General features: G+C 45.1%; 6 protein-coding genes across 6 annotated transcripts; 3 read left to right on the forward strand and 3 right to left on the reverse strand.

Moving 5' to 3' along the window:
- Positions 1-863: 863 nt before the first annotated feature.
- Positions 864-3275, reverse strand: FOMMEDRAFT_122540 (P-loop containing nucleoside triphosphate hydrolase protein; the record flags this gene model as incomplete). The annotated part of the gene is made up of 6 exons (XM_007266209.1): positions 864-1020; positions 1085-1183; positions 1247-1848; positions 1901-2933; positions 2990-3112; positions 3177-3275. The coding sequence occupies 6 exons, from the start codon at positions 3273-3275 to the stop codon at positions 967-969; spliced, it is 2010 nt and encodes a 669-aa protein (XP_007266271.1). The 3' UTR covers positions 864-966.
- A 385-nt stretch (positions 3276-3660) lies between these two features.
- Positions 3661-4393, forward strand: FOMMEDRAFT_155847 (uncharacterized protein; the record flags this gene model as incomplete). Its single annotated transcript, XM_007266210.1, has 3 exons — positions 3661-3926; positions 3997-4069; positions 4133-4393. The coding sequence occupies 3 exons, from the start codon at positions 3661-3663 to the stop codon at positions 4391-4393; spliced, it is 600 nt and encodes a 199-aa protein (XP_007266272.1).
- Positions 4394-5567: 1174 nt separating this feature from the next.
- FOMMEDRAFT_167784 (heme oxygenase-like protein) lies at positions 5568-6576 on the reverse strand (the record flags this gene model as incomplete). Its single annotated transcript, XM_007266211.1, has 3 exons — positions 5568-5944; positions 6010-6453; positions 6526-6576. The coding sequence occupies 3 exons, from the start codon at positions 6574-6576 to the stop codon at positions 5657-5659; spliced, it is 783 nt and encodes a 260-aa protein (XP_007266273.1). The 3' UTR covers positions 5568-5656.
- A 266-nt stretch (positions 6577-6842) lies between these two features.
- Positions 6843-8086, reverse strand: FOMMEDRAFT_155850 (Homocysteine S-methyltransferase; the record flags this gene model as incomplete). Its single annotated transcript, XM_007266212.1, has 3 exons — positions 6843-7788; positions 7841-7983; positions 8039-8086. The coding sequence occupies 3 exons, from the start codon at positions 8084-8086 to the stop codon at positions 6843-6845; spliced, it is 1137 nt and encodes a 378-aa protein (XP_007266274.1).
- A 666-nt stretch (positions 8087-8752) lies between these two features.
- On the forward strand, positions 8753-10981 carry FOMMEDRAFT_28309 (Pkinase-domain-containing protein; the record flags this gene model as incomplete). Its single annotated transcript, XM_007266213.1, has 3 exons — positions 8753-9091; positions 9142-9780; positions 9836-10981. 3 exons carry the CDS (start codon positions 8753-8755, stop codon positions 10979-10981), a joined length of 2124 nt encoding a protein of 707 aa, XP_007266275.1.
- Positions 10982-11516: 535 nt separating this feature from the next.
- Positions 11517-13080, forward strand: FOMMEDRAFT_19878 (ribosomal protein S2). Its single transcript, XM_007266214.1, has 3 exons — positions 11517-11566; positions 11920-12694; positions 12748-13080. Exons 2-3 carry the CDS (start codon positions 11920-11922, stop codon positions 12861-12863), a joined length of 891 nt encoding a protein of 296 aa, XP_007266276.1. The 5' UTR covers positions 11517-11566; the 3' UTR covers positions 12864-13080.
- Positions 13081-16966: the final 3886 nt, after the last annotated feature.

Raw genomic sequence — 16966 nt, forward strand, 5'->3', positions numbered from 1 at the left:
GAAAGCGGGAAACCAATAGCGATCAGAAGAAGTTCCGACTGGTAGACACGCAGCGTGAAGGGGCCAAAGCAGCCATATTCCAGTGTGAGCGCACAATTGAAATTTTCATACAACCTTCACATGCGCCACGGAGAGACAAGCGTCGTTCGACTCAATTCAATTTACTGGAGACAGAAACATCGTGCATTGGTCTACAAACGGTTAAAATCCGTTTTTTCCGATTTATAATGATTCGGGTATTTGTGTCGAATGGTCCAGCTTTTTTGTGACCAGCAAATTTTTCGTCATGACAGTGCGAACCCATTAGCGGCATGAATCCAAGATAGCAAGAGTAGCGAAACGCTTGCATTCTAGTGTCTGCATGGCTTATGCTAAGCGCAGTCCTTGGATTTCAGGGTCTCTCCATAAGGGCTTCAGTTCGTTGCGTATGTCAGTATAAGGCAACAAGAATTTGTCCTCAGATGAGGCAGATCAATGTGCCGCGGACGCAGTCAAATCCAGAATGAAGGCAAAGTATTGTAGAAGAAACCGTACGGTGAGAGCCATTGTCCACTCTACCGCCTGCTGAATTTCAGGGATGAGGGACAAGAACGGAGCCCATCCCGTGAATAGTCCTTCCACGCACACAACAGTGGTAACCCGATCCAGAGACATAAATTCGGAAAGTACGCTAGCGAATAAGAGTCGAAGCAATGGTCAATGCCAACGAAACATTGTCAAATGTTTATGGGAGTTTCAAGTTTAATGTCAGCCGCAGACGTGGTAACTTAGGAGTATCCGGAAGAAATGGTTAAAGGTCAACCGGGTTTATAAATTCGGGATACAAACGTGGCGTGGGAATCCATCCTGCAACAGTATGAAGGTTAGAGTAAAGTACAGACATGCATTGCACGAGCATACATAAACAAGAACTACGAAAGCAACTACACACATCTAATCGAAATGTGAAACAAGAAGGATAAGCAATCAACGCCTGTTGGTCTTGCCCATTTTTCGTTTGCCCGTGTACATCCACTTCGGCTGTTAAGGGAAGCAAATATGCGTCAGACTAAAGATGCTCGAAGCGGAAGACGTAGATGCTCACCATCTTTGTCTTGATAGCACGGTCAGCTTCTCCTGCCTTCGCTTGGTAGTTGCGCTCACGCTGTCCAAGGTTGCGCAACTTAATCGCCTTCGCAGCTTGCTGTAACGACGGGCGTAGAAAATCAGTTGCAAACGTCACAAGAAATTCAATGAATCTACGAACCGCATCATCACGCAGACCCGCCAGTTGTCTATTCGTCCGCGGTCCCCTTCCGGACAAGACGACAGCACCAGAGTTCGATTTCGCCCGTTTCTGCGGCGTCCTATCCTCTCCATCAACATCCATCCAATCTCCCTCATCTCCTTCCCCGTCTTCGTCACCCTCTTCATCAATATCCATCCCCTCTTCCTGTGCACGCTTCCGCTTCAGGCCCTGCGCCTTTGCAAGTAACGCTGCACGCTCTTGAATCCGACTAGGATCATACCCGGCTTTCGTCAGGCTCTCCGACATGTCACTCAGCGTGCGCAGACCCGCAGTCCGTGGGAGTCGAGCACCATTTTTCAGTGATTTCTTCGTCGCTTGCGATTCCTTGCGCTTGGTTTGGGCGGCTTGGAGCTCCTCTGCCTCACGCTCGTCTTCCGAGCCGAGTTCAAGGTCTGAATTCTCGTCGTAGAAACCTTCTTCGGCGAGTCGCTCTTCCTCGCGCTCGAGAGCTTCGAGTTTCTCTTCAATGTCTGGATCCACGAAGTCCGCAATATTCTTGCCGTCCATAATTTCTGGGATAATGTCGAATTTCCATTCGTCACTTTCAAGCATATAGTTTTCTGCGCGCATATTAGCAATGACCCAGATAAAAGTGAAATGAGTGACACTTACTCTTGAGGTTGATAATATACACTCCTGCTCCACCATCCGCATCCTCAATGTCACGCTCCAACATGCGGCGTTCCGGGTCGTTCTTGTCAAATTTCTTTTTCGACGAGACTGCTTTCGGAATGAAAGGTTTCCGTTCAACGTCGTCGCGTGGTTTAGGTTGAGCAACATGGATTCGGTTAATGACCGTGTTGATCTTGCTACCTTTCAACTTTGTCTCCACGCGATGTGCAAGCAGGGCGTCGCAAGCAGCGTTCTTGACATCCATAACACCTTCTTCAGAGTAGCAAGACACCTGGACACATTTGACACCTTCCGAGTTTACTATTTCGTCGACCAGCGCACGCGACTCGGGCGGCAAATCATCAAGACGACAAATATCGGTCTTGTTGACTACAAGAAGGACCGGTTTACCGCCAAAGAGCGGCTTGATGGAGTGGAAGAGGCTACATTGAGCCTGGACGGAATAACCGCATTGCTCGCTAGGGTCGATGAAATAAAGTACGCATGCCTTTAAGTGAGCCAGTGCAGTAATGCTCTGCATCTCGATCGTGTTCATGTCCTCAAGCGGATGGTCAAGGATCCCAGGTGTGTCAATAACCTGCCATCGCAGGTACTTGTAGTCCAAATGACCCACGAAAAGCGACTTGGTCGTGAAAGCGTACGGCTGGACGTCAACATCCGCACGTGTGACCTTGTTTAAGAAGGACGACTTGCCCACATTCGGATAGCCGCATAATAAAAGTGTACGGGTATTCGGGTCGATCGCGGGAAGACGAGCAATGTGCTGACGGACCTGCTCAAGATATGCAAGTGGATCCTTCTGACGGCGCATAATAGTTGCCATCCGACCGAGCGCTGCACGTTTCAGCTGTTTGCATCTGTAAAGACTGTCTCCGAATTTGAGTAGTCGCACGTAGTCCTTTGCAACCTGGTCGATCAGATGCCTGCATGTCCGCAGTTGACCCAATGCCAGCTTGTAATGGTTTTTGTCATACAAAACGTTCATGAGTGAAGCCAAGAAAGGATGCAAGTCCTGCGTAGAGTAGACATCAAGATAACGAAACCCTCAGATACATAATAAAAACGCACATCGAGCACAGGAAACTCCGTCAAAATCGCCCCAAGCTTCTCATCAAACGAATCCTGCGTGAACTTAACCTTGCGCATATAGAAGTTTCGTATCCGACTGATCTTAAAGTTCTTATGGATAACCTGTGCAAGAGCATATTAGTCGCTTTTTTAGTGGAAGAACTGAGTCGGCCATTCTGATGCTCACTGTCGGTGTTTTCCTCTGTGTTTTGTTTAGTACGATATCAAGGAAATCAGATGCAGTCGGAACAGGCGCAATGGCCTTCAGACCCTTTGTTGTAGACATGATGAAAGACAAGGAGAAGTGCCTCAATAGTTTCAGACTTTCAGCAGCACGATGCGGATGAAATTTGCGATACCTTCACGTGATCTGCTTTACATGAGGCGAGTCATGAGTAAATCAGCCTGACCAGGTGCAACTGTGACCCTTTGAACCCCTCTACTGTCTGAATAACAAATGCAACATACGCCCAACAATGATCATCAAGCCTGAACGAATATAAGATGACAACATCTTGATGAATCTATATTTGGTTGACCGCTCATCCACATGCTGCTTACCGCTCATCTATAATCTATTGCCAGCCAGAAAGCATAAGAATGGACACTCACAGCCCAACCTCTATTTCCCTAAAGTACAACGCCCCTCTACAAATTATCCTCCTTCTGCTATGGACATCTGGGAGAAATACAGCCTTACATCCACAGACCCTTGTCGTACGACCCTTACAGATGCACAAAGTCCACAACAAATTGTCTACCAGGCGACTACGGACGAGTCAGGATCAAGGCCTATAACGACATTTGTTGATGCGTCAGGAAACGTAATTGCATCACTGGAGTGGCACCTGCACTTGAGTGACAAAGTGAGTGTACATGGACGTGAGATGGAGAACGTGGGGAAATGGTTGAAGGGTAAGAAACTGGGGAAAGGACGGTTCGTTCCATTAACCGAGAACATGGTTCGCACTGGATATTTGACTAATCTCTTTTTATGATGTTCCCAGCGGTTTCTCCTTTACAGATGAGCAAGGCCATACATACACATGGGAGAAAGCTGAAGATAGTCCAGATATTCAAGTATGAGAACTCTCTGAAAATAGATTCATCTGTCCTTCAGAAATCTCTGACCATATCTCAAAGGTTTTTGCAGATGATGATAAAACAATAGCCATAGCAAAGTTTATTCCTCCCGCATTGGAAAAGACGCCTGGGGGAAAGCCGACGACAACATTTGCGAGCATCCTCATTTCTAAGCATGCCAAGCAGATAAGTGACGATGTCGTATTGTCAGCTTTGTTGATTGAGAAGGCAAACCGAACGTCTAGGAAGGATTTGTTTGCTTCGGATTCGGGCTGGGGTGTATTTGGTTTGTTTAATGCCTTGGGTAGCATTGCATCCTGAAGTATAATGATATGCGTGTCTCTTATATGGTATACTCCGAAATCTATTGAAAAGAGTGGGTTTTCATCCATGGGCATTGCAATCTAACCATAGCGACCATTATTGGCCTTGGCGCATTGTACTATCACAGTTTATTCGATATGTTTGCCTGCATTAATTAATATAGTTCGACCAGAAAGTGACGTTCAGTCTGCATTAGCGCAATAGTTCAACAACTTTGCATTGCATAGTCTTCATAATTTGATACGGACATACGGACAGACATTTTCGCGGCCTTAAAGATAGACAGTGTTGAGCGGAGGACATGTTCCTAACGGCCATTCTACGCTCTCAGGCAGTAATATTGCATTATTTTATCCAGTGGCGTACGGTTTCCTACTTCAGACGCCTCATCTAGTGGCGTATCATTTCTTTCTGATGCAATTATTACTTTGCTCTTACTAGCACACGACGAATGGGGAAATTATTAAAAACAAAGATGAGGCGTACAGTAACATATAAGACAGAGCCTCCAAAGGAGTCCACTTCATCACCATCAACAATTAACAATGTCGAAGAGGGAAAATCAAACAAACCCGAGCTCTGATAAGGGAGCGTCCAAGGATGAGCACAGGAGTTCAAGCAGTTTTGCAGGTAAGCCTCGAAGTTACACCACAATAGTGATATGTGGCACTGATGAAACATCTCCAGAGTCGTTCAGTAGGGGTTATAATGACCATCAGGACTTCCGTGTTGACTCAGGCCCTGACAGCACTACTGATAAATCTGGTGCCAATTCAAAAGATAAATCAGGGTCAGACTTTTCACCAGCACAGCAATCAGTTTTGGAATCGCTAGCAGATCATATTAATAGGAAATAAAAGTAGAGCTCCTAATGACAGGGTGTGAGTGAGGTAGTCAATAAAAATATACTAGTAGTATAGCACACTCTGTAATTTTATATGAGAGCAACAGAACACAAGCTTAGCCTTGATAACCTGGATTGAGTGCTACTTTCATATGTATGAATCAGTGACATAGCATACATGTGTTCCAATACTATTACTTACTAATTGCAACTTCCTTAGCACAGAACACTCCATACCCTCTCTCAGCAGTAGCATAATACTGATGATACATATACTAACACAAATTACAACATCTTAAGTAACACACAGCAGAGCCGTACATCAACAATAATTCAAGGTTGAAGAAAATATTTTATGTCTAACATTCAAATATCTTTCCTCATTATGTCATACATTACATGTCCACCTCCAAAAATCAAGTATTGATCCGCATCTGTACGTCCTCACCAGCTTGCGGCCAAAACTCAATCTCCAGCTCTACAACCCTCTCCCATACTCTCTTTGCACGAGCGCCTAATTCCGAATCAGGATCGATGTTCAAGTCGTCCACCAATTCAGCCAAGTCATCAACAAACTTGATAAACTCCTTATTCGACCAGTTCTTCGCAAAGTCATGTATCGCTTGGTTGGTACTGTTCTGAGTAGCAGCGGCTGCTCGGTCAGGTAAACCCTGAGCGACGAATGTCCATGAGTCTAAGTAGAGCTGGACATATACACAGCTGATGAGTTCCGTCTGTGACTGAGTAGAGCATGGATGCTTGCACTCACTTTCTCCATTGCCCAAAGAAAGACCAATCCTTCTTCAAGGCTTCCCCAGCCTGACAGGCGAGCCATCTCAGCACAATACGCCCTCGTTGCAGCGCGCTCCTTCCATCCTTCAATATTCAGCCCGTACTTCTGTGCAGACTTCATGAAAAAGTCCGCCTCTCGTACGACGTTCTCAAGTGAATACGTCAACACAGATAAGATTCGCTGATTCTTCCTCTCTCTTTCACCATCTATACTGTGTTCTGATGAGAATGGGATTTTAGTGATTAGACCACCGATGAACCGCGGATAACCATGCGCTGCGTATATGCGGTCTTGAGAAAGCCAGAGGGAGAGGAGAGCGCTGTCGAGTGATTGTGTACGTGCGGCTTGGAGGAATAGGTGTTGAGTTGCGAGTTTGTAGTTCTCAGGGTTTGTTATCGATAATAGGTGTTCGGTGAGAAGCTTTTAATGTGTTTCAAAATTTAAATGATTGAGATTCTGTCCTGTGGTCAAGAGACTTGGAATATTGCGTACTGGTTTCTTGGATTGCGGCCCCTGATGGTTCTGCGCTTCTGCTTCCTGCATGTCTGGGTTTCTGTTGCAACTGGCTGTCTTAGATCAAAGTTCGATAAAGAGCTCTCTCGATGCATGACGTTGACAGATTGAATACGATAGGTCACGTGGAAGAAAGCCAAGAGTATTGAATTAAAAAGAAGACTTGCTATCGTTCGTCATACCGAACTTCTTTCGGCTTCTGTGTTAATTATAATCTGTACACAATATGTATCTAAATTTAGATAAATTCCGGGAGTATAAAGAAGGCATTCGTGCATTCAGTAAAGGTAGTCGCCCTATTCACTACCCCTCCCTAAAGACTTTGCTAGCAAATTGATATGTGCTGGAGTCGTCTTGCAACATCCGCCAATGACTGTCCCACCCCAGCTTCCCGTTTCCTGTTCCCTCTTTGCGATAGACACCAACCTCTGTGCCCATGAAATGTGGAACTCTTCTGTATCAACCTCCTCTCCTTCGGGTTTAGTCCACGTACGTTTAACGATGTCGTAAACACCGCCTCCATTAGGATACAAGACCAAACTGGGTTTGCGATTTGGCTTGATTTCGTCAATGGCACGTCGGAGCTTGCTGACCACCTCATCAAGGTCTTTGATATGTGTGCAATTGATCCCAACGCCGCTGGGTACTGGTAAATCTCCAGTACTGTCCGGAAGTAACAATGCCTCAGCAACGTCTTTTCCACTTAGCCTGTCACCAGACCCCGATTCTTGAGGATGTACACCACTCGGCCAGACTGTACTTATCCACCAAGGTTTTTCCTCTTGTCCCCATTCTCTCAAACGTGCGTTCAGTCGAGCCATCGCTAATCGAATCGCTTTGACCTCGCGCGCGAGGGGGATAGTCTCAAATGCAATTCCGTCAATTAGGTTCCATACTTCGTCGTCTTTCTTCATCGCAAACACTCTAAGACGGTCGTAGTGGAAGTTTCTTAGGGATAGGATAGCTGCTTCCTCCGAAACGGCGGTGTGAAAAGCGTTTGTATTTGGTCCATTGGCGGAAAAAGCACGTGGACCGTATGGAGGTGGGTATATACCGTCGAATTCCTGGGCAGTCGTTAAAGCGGCGCCAAATGGCCCAAGTGACAATACCACTTTGGCTTGTTTCCTTTGTTGGTGGAGATCTCGAGCTTGTGTAGCGAGCTGGACTGTTTTACGCATCAAGTTGATGGCGTCAGGCCTGGAGTAGCCTGCTCTGTCGAATGTTTTGAATGAACATTGATAACTGCACAACGTTTGAGTGTTTATAACATCGGACTGGATATTTGAAGCCTCACGTAGCTGTGAGAATTATATCCGATCCGGCGTTTAGGAATTCGGAGTGTGCTTTAATAATCACGTCTGGCTCCTTTTCGACGAGCGACGCTGACCAAAGTGGACTAGAGATATCCTTCTGGAAGACGTCCTCGAGAGTGGTTCCCTACGCGTGTATTCTGTTCAGTGACCTAAATTAGAAATACTTGTCTGATACTCACGAATCCACCGTCAAGAAGCAAAATTTCGTCACCAGAAGTGAAAGCCATATGAACGCTAGTGCCAAGCGACAAGCTGTGTTGCAGAGTACAGAGCTGATTCTTAAATCTAAATCTAAATAATCTAAATCTGCATCAATAGATGCATGATGCATGGCGATCCACCTTAGATAATAATTATTTTGACGCGTCGACATCACGTGCTGCCATAATTTCAGCCACATGGGACGAGCCTCAATTTCGTGTGTCTGCTGCAGTCTGCTGCTACAAATACTCGATTAGACGCGCTCCGTCTCCGTCCCCCTCGTCTGCCGCCATCATCAGCTGTCTCTCTGCTCGACGACAACATCCTCGGACATCTGGTAGTGCACTGCCTCGCAGCGGCGACCTCCCATCTCGCTCACACGCTTCTACTAGTATTACGTTACGACATATCAGCTTCCCTGTGCTCCGCCCATCCCATCTTGGTGCTCAACCCCGCTTTGTATATCTTTACCCTTTTGAGGACAAAAAGGGCCCAGTCGGCCACGAAGTCTTCACCGGTATTTAAAATCAAGCATCAGGACGGCGTGCTTTTTTTGCCCCCGTTCCTTCTCTCCCTAAGAACGTTTTCCTGCCTGTTCAAGCTCAACTGGGTGAGTTCGCGTTCGGGTCTTAGCCACTCTCTGAGCCGGTGATCGCGGTACACTGACATCAATATGTATTGATAGTATCATGATGTACGACCCATCCCAACACGACGACGCAGAAGCAGATCCCTACGCGTTCAGCCAACAGTTCGAACAGACACAGCAGGCGTCCCAGTCACAACAACCTGATGTGTTTGAAGGGTGGGATGAGACCCTCTGGGGTTTACTCATCCCAATGAGTCGCTCCCTCCCGCGCATTCATTTGCGGAAGGATAGGAACTCGCTGACGTTGGGACGCGGTTCTGAGAACATTATCGTTCTTCCTCACCTGAAGATCAGTAACAAGCATTGTATGCTGAGGTGGGACTCGAGCCTCAAGGGTGATAGCAGCCTGACGGTGATGGACAAGTCGAGCAATGGGACATTCGTAAGTTCACAATGCGCAATCTATAACTGCTCGTATTTACGTTCTCGTAGATCAATGGGTCCAAGGTTGGGAAGGGCAGATCCGCGATTCTGAAAGATGGAAGCGACATCGCGTTTGGTTCATGGTCGGACAGTAACAAGGAAGATAATTACAGATTTGTCTTCCGTTACATGGCGGATGGGCCACCAGCAAGTGGTCTCGACAGAGACTATGATGTTGGATTTGAGCTCGGCCGCGGATCATTCGCTACAGTCAAACGAGCTATATGCCGCGCAGACGGCAAACCATACGCCATAAAAATGATCAGTCGTACCAAGCTTCGCGCTGATGGCGAATCAGCCACAACCGTGTTCTTAAAAGAGATCGAAATCCTTCAGAGGCTGCATCACCCGAATATTTGCCAGCTAAAGGAGCATTTCCACGACACGTCGAATGTCATTCTCGTTCTCGAATACGTAGACGGCGGTGACTTGTTGGACTATATTATCAACCGTAATGGAGTCTCCGAAGTGGAGGCACGCCATTTCGCGTATCAGTTATGCAGGGCTCTCAAGTACATCCACTCGAAGGACATTGCGCACCGAGATCTCAAACCCGAAAATATCCTCCTAACAAAGGACAATCCTCCAATTCTCAAAATTGCGGACTTTGGCTTGGCGAAGGTGGTGGATAGTATGACACGGTTCAAGGTATGTTCTTCCGACCTGTACATGTTAGGAATGTTTATCTAAACCACTGTGACAGACGATGTGCGGTACGCCGATATACTTGGCTCCAGAAGTCATCCTTCGCAATCAGGATGATACATACAGCCACGTCGTCGATAGCTGGAGTGCAGGCGTAATCACATTCGCTATGTATGTTCCGTCTCCCAAGACATTTCTATATACTACCGATCAGAACCTCATCACGCAACAACACGACAGGCTTGCGAACTCCAATCCGTTCCTGGAGGACGACGCGTCTGTGATTTCAATCCGGTTCCGAAGCCGCTATATCGATTGGAGTCTCCTTGATGATAAGAATATCAGTGTTGATTGTCGTAAGTTTATTGAAAGGTTGTTGGAGGAGAACCCAACGGATCGGATGACGTGTGCGGAAGCGCTTCGACACCCGTGGCTTGCGCCTTTGGCAGCTAGCGACCCGAAGGTTTTGAGCGACACGCCCAATGACAGTATGATGTCCGTGCAAGCTAATGCCGGATCGTTCTTGGACGAACCTGTCACGACGCCGCAACCTCCGCGCCATCTACCACTTCACGCCGAAGGACAGCCTGCGCAGGGGGAGCAGAAGAATACAGGCGTTTCTGGTGAATTCGAGGAAATGAAGATGGATGACGCGTCTTCGTTCAATACCGAGACTACTGTCAAACCCACTCCTGAAGCTGGGCGAGAGTTAGGCGGTGAGGCGTCTTCTAAAGCGAAGAGCCAGCGGCGCGGGCTTGAGAGGAAACCGATGCAGTTCGCGGAAGTAGATGAGAACGGTCAACTGTCATCGTTCCGTGTCTTCCCAAAAAGTCCTCCTAAAGAGGGTCCTGACTACGTAGATACCTCCGCAGAAGACGAAAATAATCATAAAAATCTCAAGCGCAAGGAACGTTCCGATACATCGATGGCCGACGAGACTGGTGCTGGTGCCGCGAACGGTGCGCATAAAGAACAGCAGAATGGAAATGGAAACGAGGCCGGTGCATCCTCAGATGTTGTGTTGACGCCTGTTTCTGAGAACGGGGAAAGTACGGATGGGGGAGATGGACGTTTGGAAAACGCGACCGCGCGCAAGAGGGTTGCTGTGGGACCTGCTGTTATCCGTGAACAGTCTGATGCTGATATGAGCGAGGGCGGGCCTACGAAGCGGTCAAGGGCCATGCCGGCTGATGTCGCAGCTTAATATCATCAGTCAGGACGTACACTGAATCTCTTCGTGTATGGGTTTTCTATTCTCTATTCTCTAACTAGCTCGCTCTGCGCTGTCTTTCTTATCCTTCCTGTTATTTTTTTTTCCCACTGAACATTTATCGCCCAGTAAAACAACTGTCGAAACAGCTCACTCTATCTAGACTGACTCTTCCCCTCCTCCCCTTCTTACGCTTTTCTTTTTCTTTCTCTTTCGACTCATACTGTTTGTCGTGCATTGTCGTTGCCGTTTTGCTATCCAAGTCCCTTTTATTTTTTTGATTTCTTGTATAATGGTGTTGGTGAACATTGAGCATTGAAGATGTACGTTATGTCAAGGGGAAGGATTTTCTGGTTTCCTGATTTCCTGTCCTGTAAATATTTTAAATAAAGTCGATTTTATGTTTTATTTGTGCGTGCTAAAGTTAGATTCTTGGGAAGTGGTTAAGAGGTGAGTCGAAGAGGCGACGCACGTGCACAGCCTCTACTCTGTAGCACGAAATTGTTTGGACATTGTCGTACACAACGGCTGAGTATTCGTCTTCGACACGTTCTTTGACGTCCGTGCATTTGTAGCAACGTGAGTATCTGTGTTTTATGTGTGTCTTCGTGATTGGGTTGTGCTTTTTGTGGGTGGTGTGGAGGGAGGAAGATGGATGAGGGATGTTTGGTATGGATGGATGGATACACTCTGTCTGCGTTGGTTTGGTTGGGTCTGGTGTACTGGGATTGGATGTTCTTGGTCAGAGGACGCTTTGAATCCGGTTTGCCATTCGCATTGCAGACACGCGTTGAAGGGGGTTATCAGATGTGTGCATTCAGCGTTCAGCGTTCAGCGTAATTGCAACAACTCCATTCACTCAGGCTGGATTCGAGGGGTATCAACTCTTTCATGACAACATTACTGATTACTTTACTTGTCATACTGCATAGATGGCGTCGACGAAACTACCCTCCGTCCTCAGCGCAACAGAAGACGAGATCCAACTTCTCTTAGCCGCACAATGCCACATCGGCTCAAAAAACTGTGACAAGCACATGGAACCATACGTCTGGAAACGAAGGCCTGACGGGATTCACATCATCAACATCGGGAAGACTTGGGAGAAAATTGTATTCGCGGCGCGTATCATTGCTGCTGTAGAGAACCCACATGATGTTTGTGTCGTTTCTGCGAGGCCTTATGGACAACGTGCTGTTTTGAAGTTCGCAGCGGCTACGGGTGCGCAGGCTATTGCTGGACGGTTCACACCTGGGAATTTTACGAATTATATTACGAGGTCGTTTAAAGAGCCGAGGTTGCTTGTTGTGACTGACCCTCGCGTTGACGCTCAAGCAATTCGGGAAGCGGCGTATGTTAACATTCCGGTCATCGCTCTCTGCGATACCGATGCGCCTTTGCAATTCATCGACGTAGCTATCCCGACGAATAACAAGGCCCGTCATGCTGTTGGTCTAATTTGGTGGCTTCTCTGCCGAGAGGTCCTACGCCTTCGCGGGACTGTCCCGCGTACGAAGGACGGATGGGATGTGATGGTTGATATGTTCTTCTATCGTGACCCTGAGGAAGTTGAGAAACAACAACAGGAGGAAGCGCAGAATAAGGCGAATGCTGCTGGTGAGCAGGAGGCTGGAGCTGCGAATGCGGAGTGGGATAATACAGCTGCTCCTGCTGCTGGAGCTATTAACCCTGCTGTTCTGGAATCTGGTACGTAACTTGCACCTATGCTTTCCCTTATTCTTGTCTAATTGTTGTTGAAGGTAACCTCGATTGGTCAGCCGAGCCTGCGCCGGGTGGAGGAGATTGGGCTGCGGAACCGGCAGGTACAGGTGGATGGGGCGCTGATGCGAACCCAACGTCGAGTGGTTGGGACTGAGTGGATAGTATCACGTTTATCTCTCTAGTCACTCGTGCCCTACCCTACATGTCATATCATATCAAAATGTTCATGCGCTCCTTCGCATATCCACTTCGCGATCTTGTATGTTGTTCTATGATCAGCAATGTATGTATGGTATCGACACATCCGATGCGAATTTACGTTTTTATTTCACTTTTCTCTTTGTCCCTGGACGGATTGTCTTGTGACCCAAGAAGTACGTTCTACGGGTTTACCAAGTAGCCTACAATGTATGGATAAGCAATTCTAACTTAAGTATTTCTAAGGATAAACTTAAGGAATGTCTAGATCTATCTTGGCCGCCACAAACCCTAGGCCTGAGACTACATTCAATACTCAATACTTGAATTATGCTCATTACTCCTTTGCTTTTTTAATTTTATTTTCATACTAGCACTAGTCTTGGCTTGTCTATTTGGTTCTATACTTTAAAGTGCAAGTGACTTATAGACTATGTGTTATGATTCTCCACTCCTGTACCTTTAGTTCTAAGGGTTCTACACCCTTCCATACTAGAACTCAGGACTTCTGTCCCTCAGGGGTGCTGTCTATGAACTATATGTGTGCTGACTCTTACTACTACCCTTCCTTACTTTATCATTCCATTCCTTTGACCACCCCTTCATTCTTAGTTTATTCTATAGTCTCTTACTCTTTGTCCATCCCTTCATTCTTTGTACCTTTATCTTTAACCTTCCTGTTGAGAGGGGGTTATGTGAGAGGCTTAGAGGGATCACACAAAGAGGGGGGATAGTGGACTCAGCTTGCTCTACTTAGTGTCATTGTCTGTTGATTCAGTAGGTATATATAATATGTAGCTATGTCTCAGGTACATCTGTTACTTATATGTGTCATTCCATATATGTTAACACTCCCCTTCAAACATATATTAGTTTAATAATATGTTTGTTTTGTGACTATTTGTTTATTTGATTTGTAGTTATTTTTATTTTTATTTTTAGGGGTAGTTATAGTGCTGCTACCACTCCCCTTCAAACATTTATAAGTTGGCCAGACTTATAAGATGTTTGATTTGCAGATTGTTCCAACATTTTTATTAGTATTGTATCTGCATTACACATTGTGTCTGTATTATATTTGCTTGTGTATCACATATAATAATATCATTTGTATAATATAAATGCATTGTTTGTTGTAAGGATTTGATTTACTGGTTTGTATTTTATTATCACTACATTGCTGATCATGTCAGATCATTGTACAGTAGGACCCACAAGCACATATATTCTCATTGTAGTTAGTTACACTTCCTCCTCATGTATCTACACATGTATACCCCTATAAAAGACAGTATTGACTGCTGGGTAAAGGGGATTCTTTTCCCCTGACCCCTTGCTCAAGTACTAGGTTATCCTAGTCAGTAGTTGAGTGAACTAAGGGCAATTAGAATTCTCTTGTGAGGAACAGTGAGTTTCCTTACATATTTTTGACTGTACCCACCTAGCACTGAAACCCCTTGCTGGATGCTGAGGAACTGAAGGGTCTGATCAACCCTAGGTCTCCCTTGTCATCTAGTACCCATCAGAATTTTTAGTGAGTAAAGTTACAATTTTCGAGTAGAAACAGAGACTACTTACTGGATTGGCCCCTAGTAGGTTCACAATGCTTCAGAACACTGTGGAATGCTTCTGGAACACATTATCACATATTGATATGGACCAGTACTGGATATGCTGGAGGTTCACATTGATTGGATGGGTCAAGGACCAGGCATCTGTGATGGCAAAAAGGAACAAACAGGTGTGTATTAAGTTTACAGGCAATGGACAACAAGATTATCCATTAGAGATTGATTACAATGTAGCTGCCAAGCCTTGACTGACGATTCCTGGAGGGTACCCAAGTCCAGATATCAATACTAACATGCTAGGAAGTAAGTCCTCATCCCTCATAGGCTAGAGGCAACCTGATGAACCTATACTAGGTGATAAGTCCTTGTCTACACAAGGCTGGAGGCACCCTGATGAACTAGTACATACTAATAACATAGAACTAAGGCATGTAACTGTACCAGTACATATAGTTAGACAAACACACACTGTAGAGCAGACACTAGTGAGTATTGACACTACTAGACTTGCAGAAATAGTAAATAGTGGTACAAAGAGCAGAAATGCTCAGGCAATTGTTCTTGAGGATTCAGACAGTCGAGTTCAGGATGAACAGGTGATTGGATTCAAGGATTTGTCCAATCAAGTACAGAAGGTTGAGTTTGAGGATTCAACTCACTGAGTACAGGCAATTGAGCTTGAGGATTCACTCAATTGATTTCAGGCTACCAAGTTTGAGGATTCACTTGATAGAGGACAGGCAATTTGGTTTGAGGATTCACTAAGTTGATATAGAGAGCTAACAGTGAGCATCAAGGAATTTGCAAGTCAGTACAAGAGTTACAGAGTGTATATAGTTAGTATCAGTGAGAGTGTGGATAAGTATCTAGTGAGTACACTTACTTCAGAACAGAAACACATTGACAACAGCAATGTAGAGGGCAATGAGACACTTAAGACCCTTTTAAGCAGTGAAGAAAGTAGCCAGGACTCAATGGACAAGAGTAACAGACAAGGCTAGGAGAGCCAGGCATTGAAACTACAGAGAATCAATGAGGAACAAGATTTCCAGAAGGCAAGTAAGACCTTCAGACACATTGTAAGAGCCAGAGTGATTAAGATAGACATAGAACATGTTAGCCCATTCCACAGTTCAATAGACATTGAAGATTTGAATAAGAGAATGTACAAGTTCAATAGAATGTACTAGGAAGAGGAGAAAGCAACTCCTTTATCAAACAAGAGCAGACTCAATAGTATAGTAACAGAAAAGTGTGAAACGCTTCAGGCAGGCTACAGAACAAAAGCCAGACATGTTATAGTACCCACAGACAATAGAGATCAGAACTATTGATCTAAGAGTGTAGAAGAAACACTCAAGAGTCCAGACAAACAATCACATTCACAGAAAGCAAAAGGAAAGTGCAAAGTGAGAGGAATATACAAAGTGCAAGGAACAGAACAAAAACCAGAACTGCCAGACATTCAATACAATTGTGAAATCAATTCAGACTATCCAAGCAAAACAGACATTGTATTTACAGAACAGTACTTTGAGGATAGCAAAAGTGAATGCAAATTGGAACTACAAGGATCAGTACTTGATCCAGAGGGTGAAAATCAAGTATACACTCACAAAATCAAGTGTTTAACCTTATACATAGTAGATATCAACTACAAATTGCACAGGAGCAATGTACAGGAGTACTATAATAGATACAACACCCTAGCCAGGTCCAGGAATAAGAGAGAAAGCGAAATACCTGGATATATACAGTCTCAAATAGAAACATTGAGTTTTTCAGGACATCAGAGTATCCCTTGCAAAAATAAAAGGAACAAACAATCCTATAGCAATACTTCACAATTGAAAGCAGTCCCAGGCAAGGCATACAGTAGTGGTATTAGTGAGAACAATATTGATTCAGAGTGCAGCAAACTACACAGTTCAAAGCCACATATCAAGTGTAGCAAGTATAAGAATAGCTTGAGCAGTAGTTTAAGAACAAACAATAGACACAGGCATACAGTGTAGAAAGGATTCTACAAGACTACAGATACACATGGCACATGGAAAGGACTAGGAAACATGCATACAACCATTGTTTCAAGGAATCTAAGATGCTACAAGCACAAGGCAACACATATATGGACACTTCAGAGCTACTATTACCAATTCTTAGAGCCACAAATCAAAACAACACTCTTAAGAAATACAGGCTGTTCACAGACAACAGGAATGTGTACCAGGACATTAGGAAAGGACCTGAGAATGTTAGACAATCAGAATATAACCAGCCAGATAGTATTATGGTTTACAAGGTGATGCAAATAGTAAACTGTGCAAGCAGGACAACCTATCAAGCATTACTAGACTATAAAATATGACTACTCTTGGATACTGAGAAATATTTCAATCTAAACGATTCACACAGGTATTCTATTAAGTTAGAAAGCTACATCACACATTAGAAGACAGAAATCAGTACATTGAGTAAGGAAAAGTGT

This window comes from Fomitiporia mediterranea (genome assembly GCF_000271605.1).
Source record: "Fomitiporia mediterranea MF3/22 unplaced genomic scaffold FOMMEscaffold_6, whole genome shotgun sequence".
NCBI classification, from domain to species: domain Eukaryota; kingdom Fungi; phylum Basidiomycota; class Agaricomycetes; order Hymenochaetales; family Hymenochaetaceae; genus Fomitiporia; species Fomitiporia mediterranea.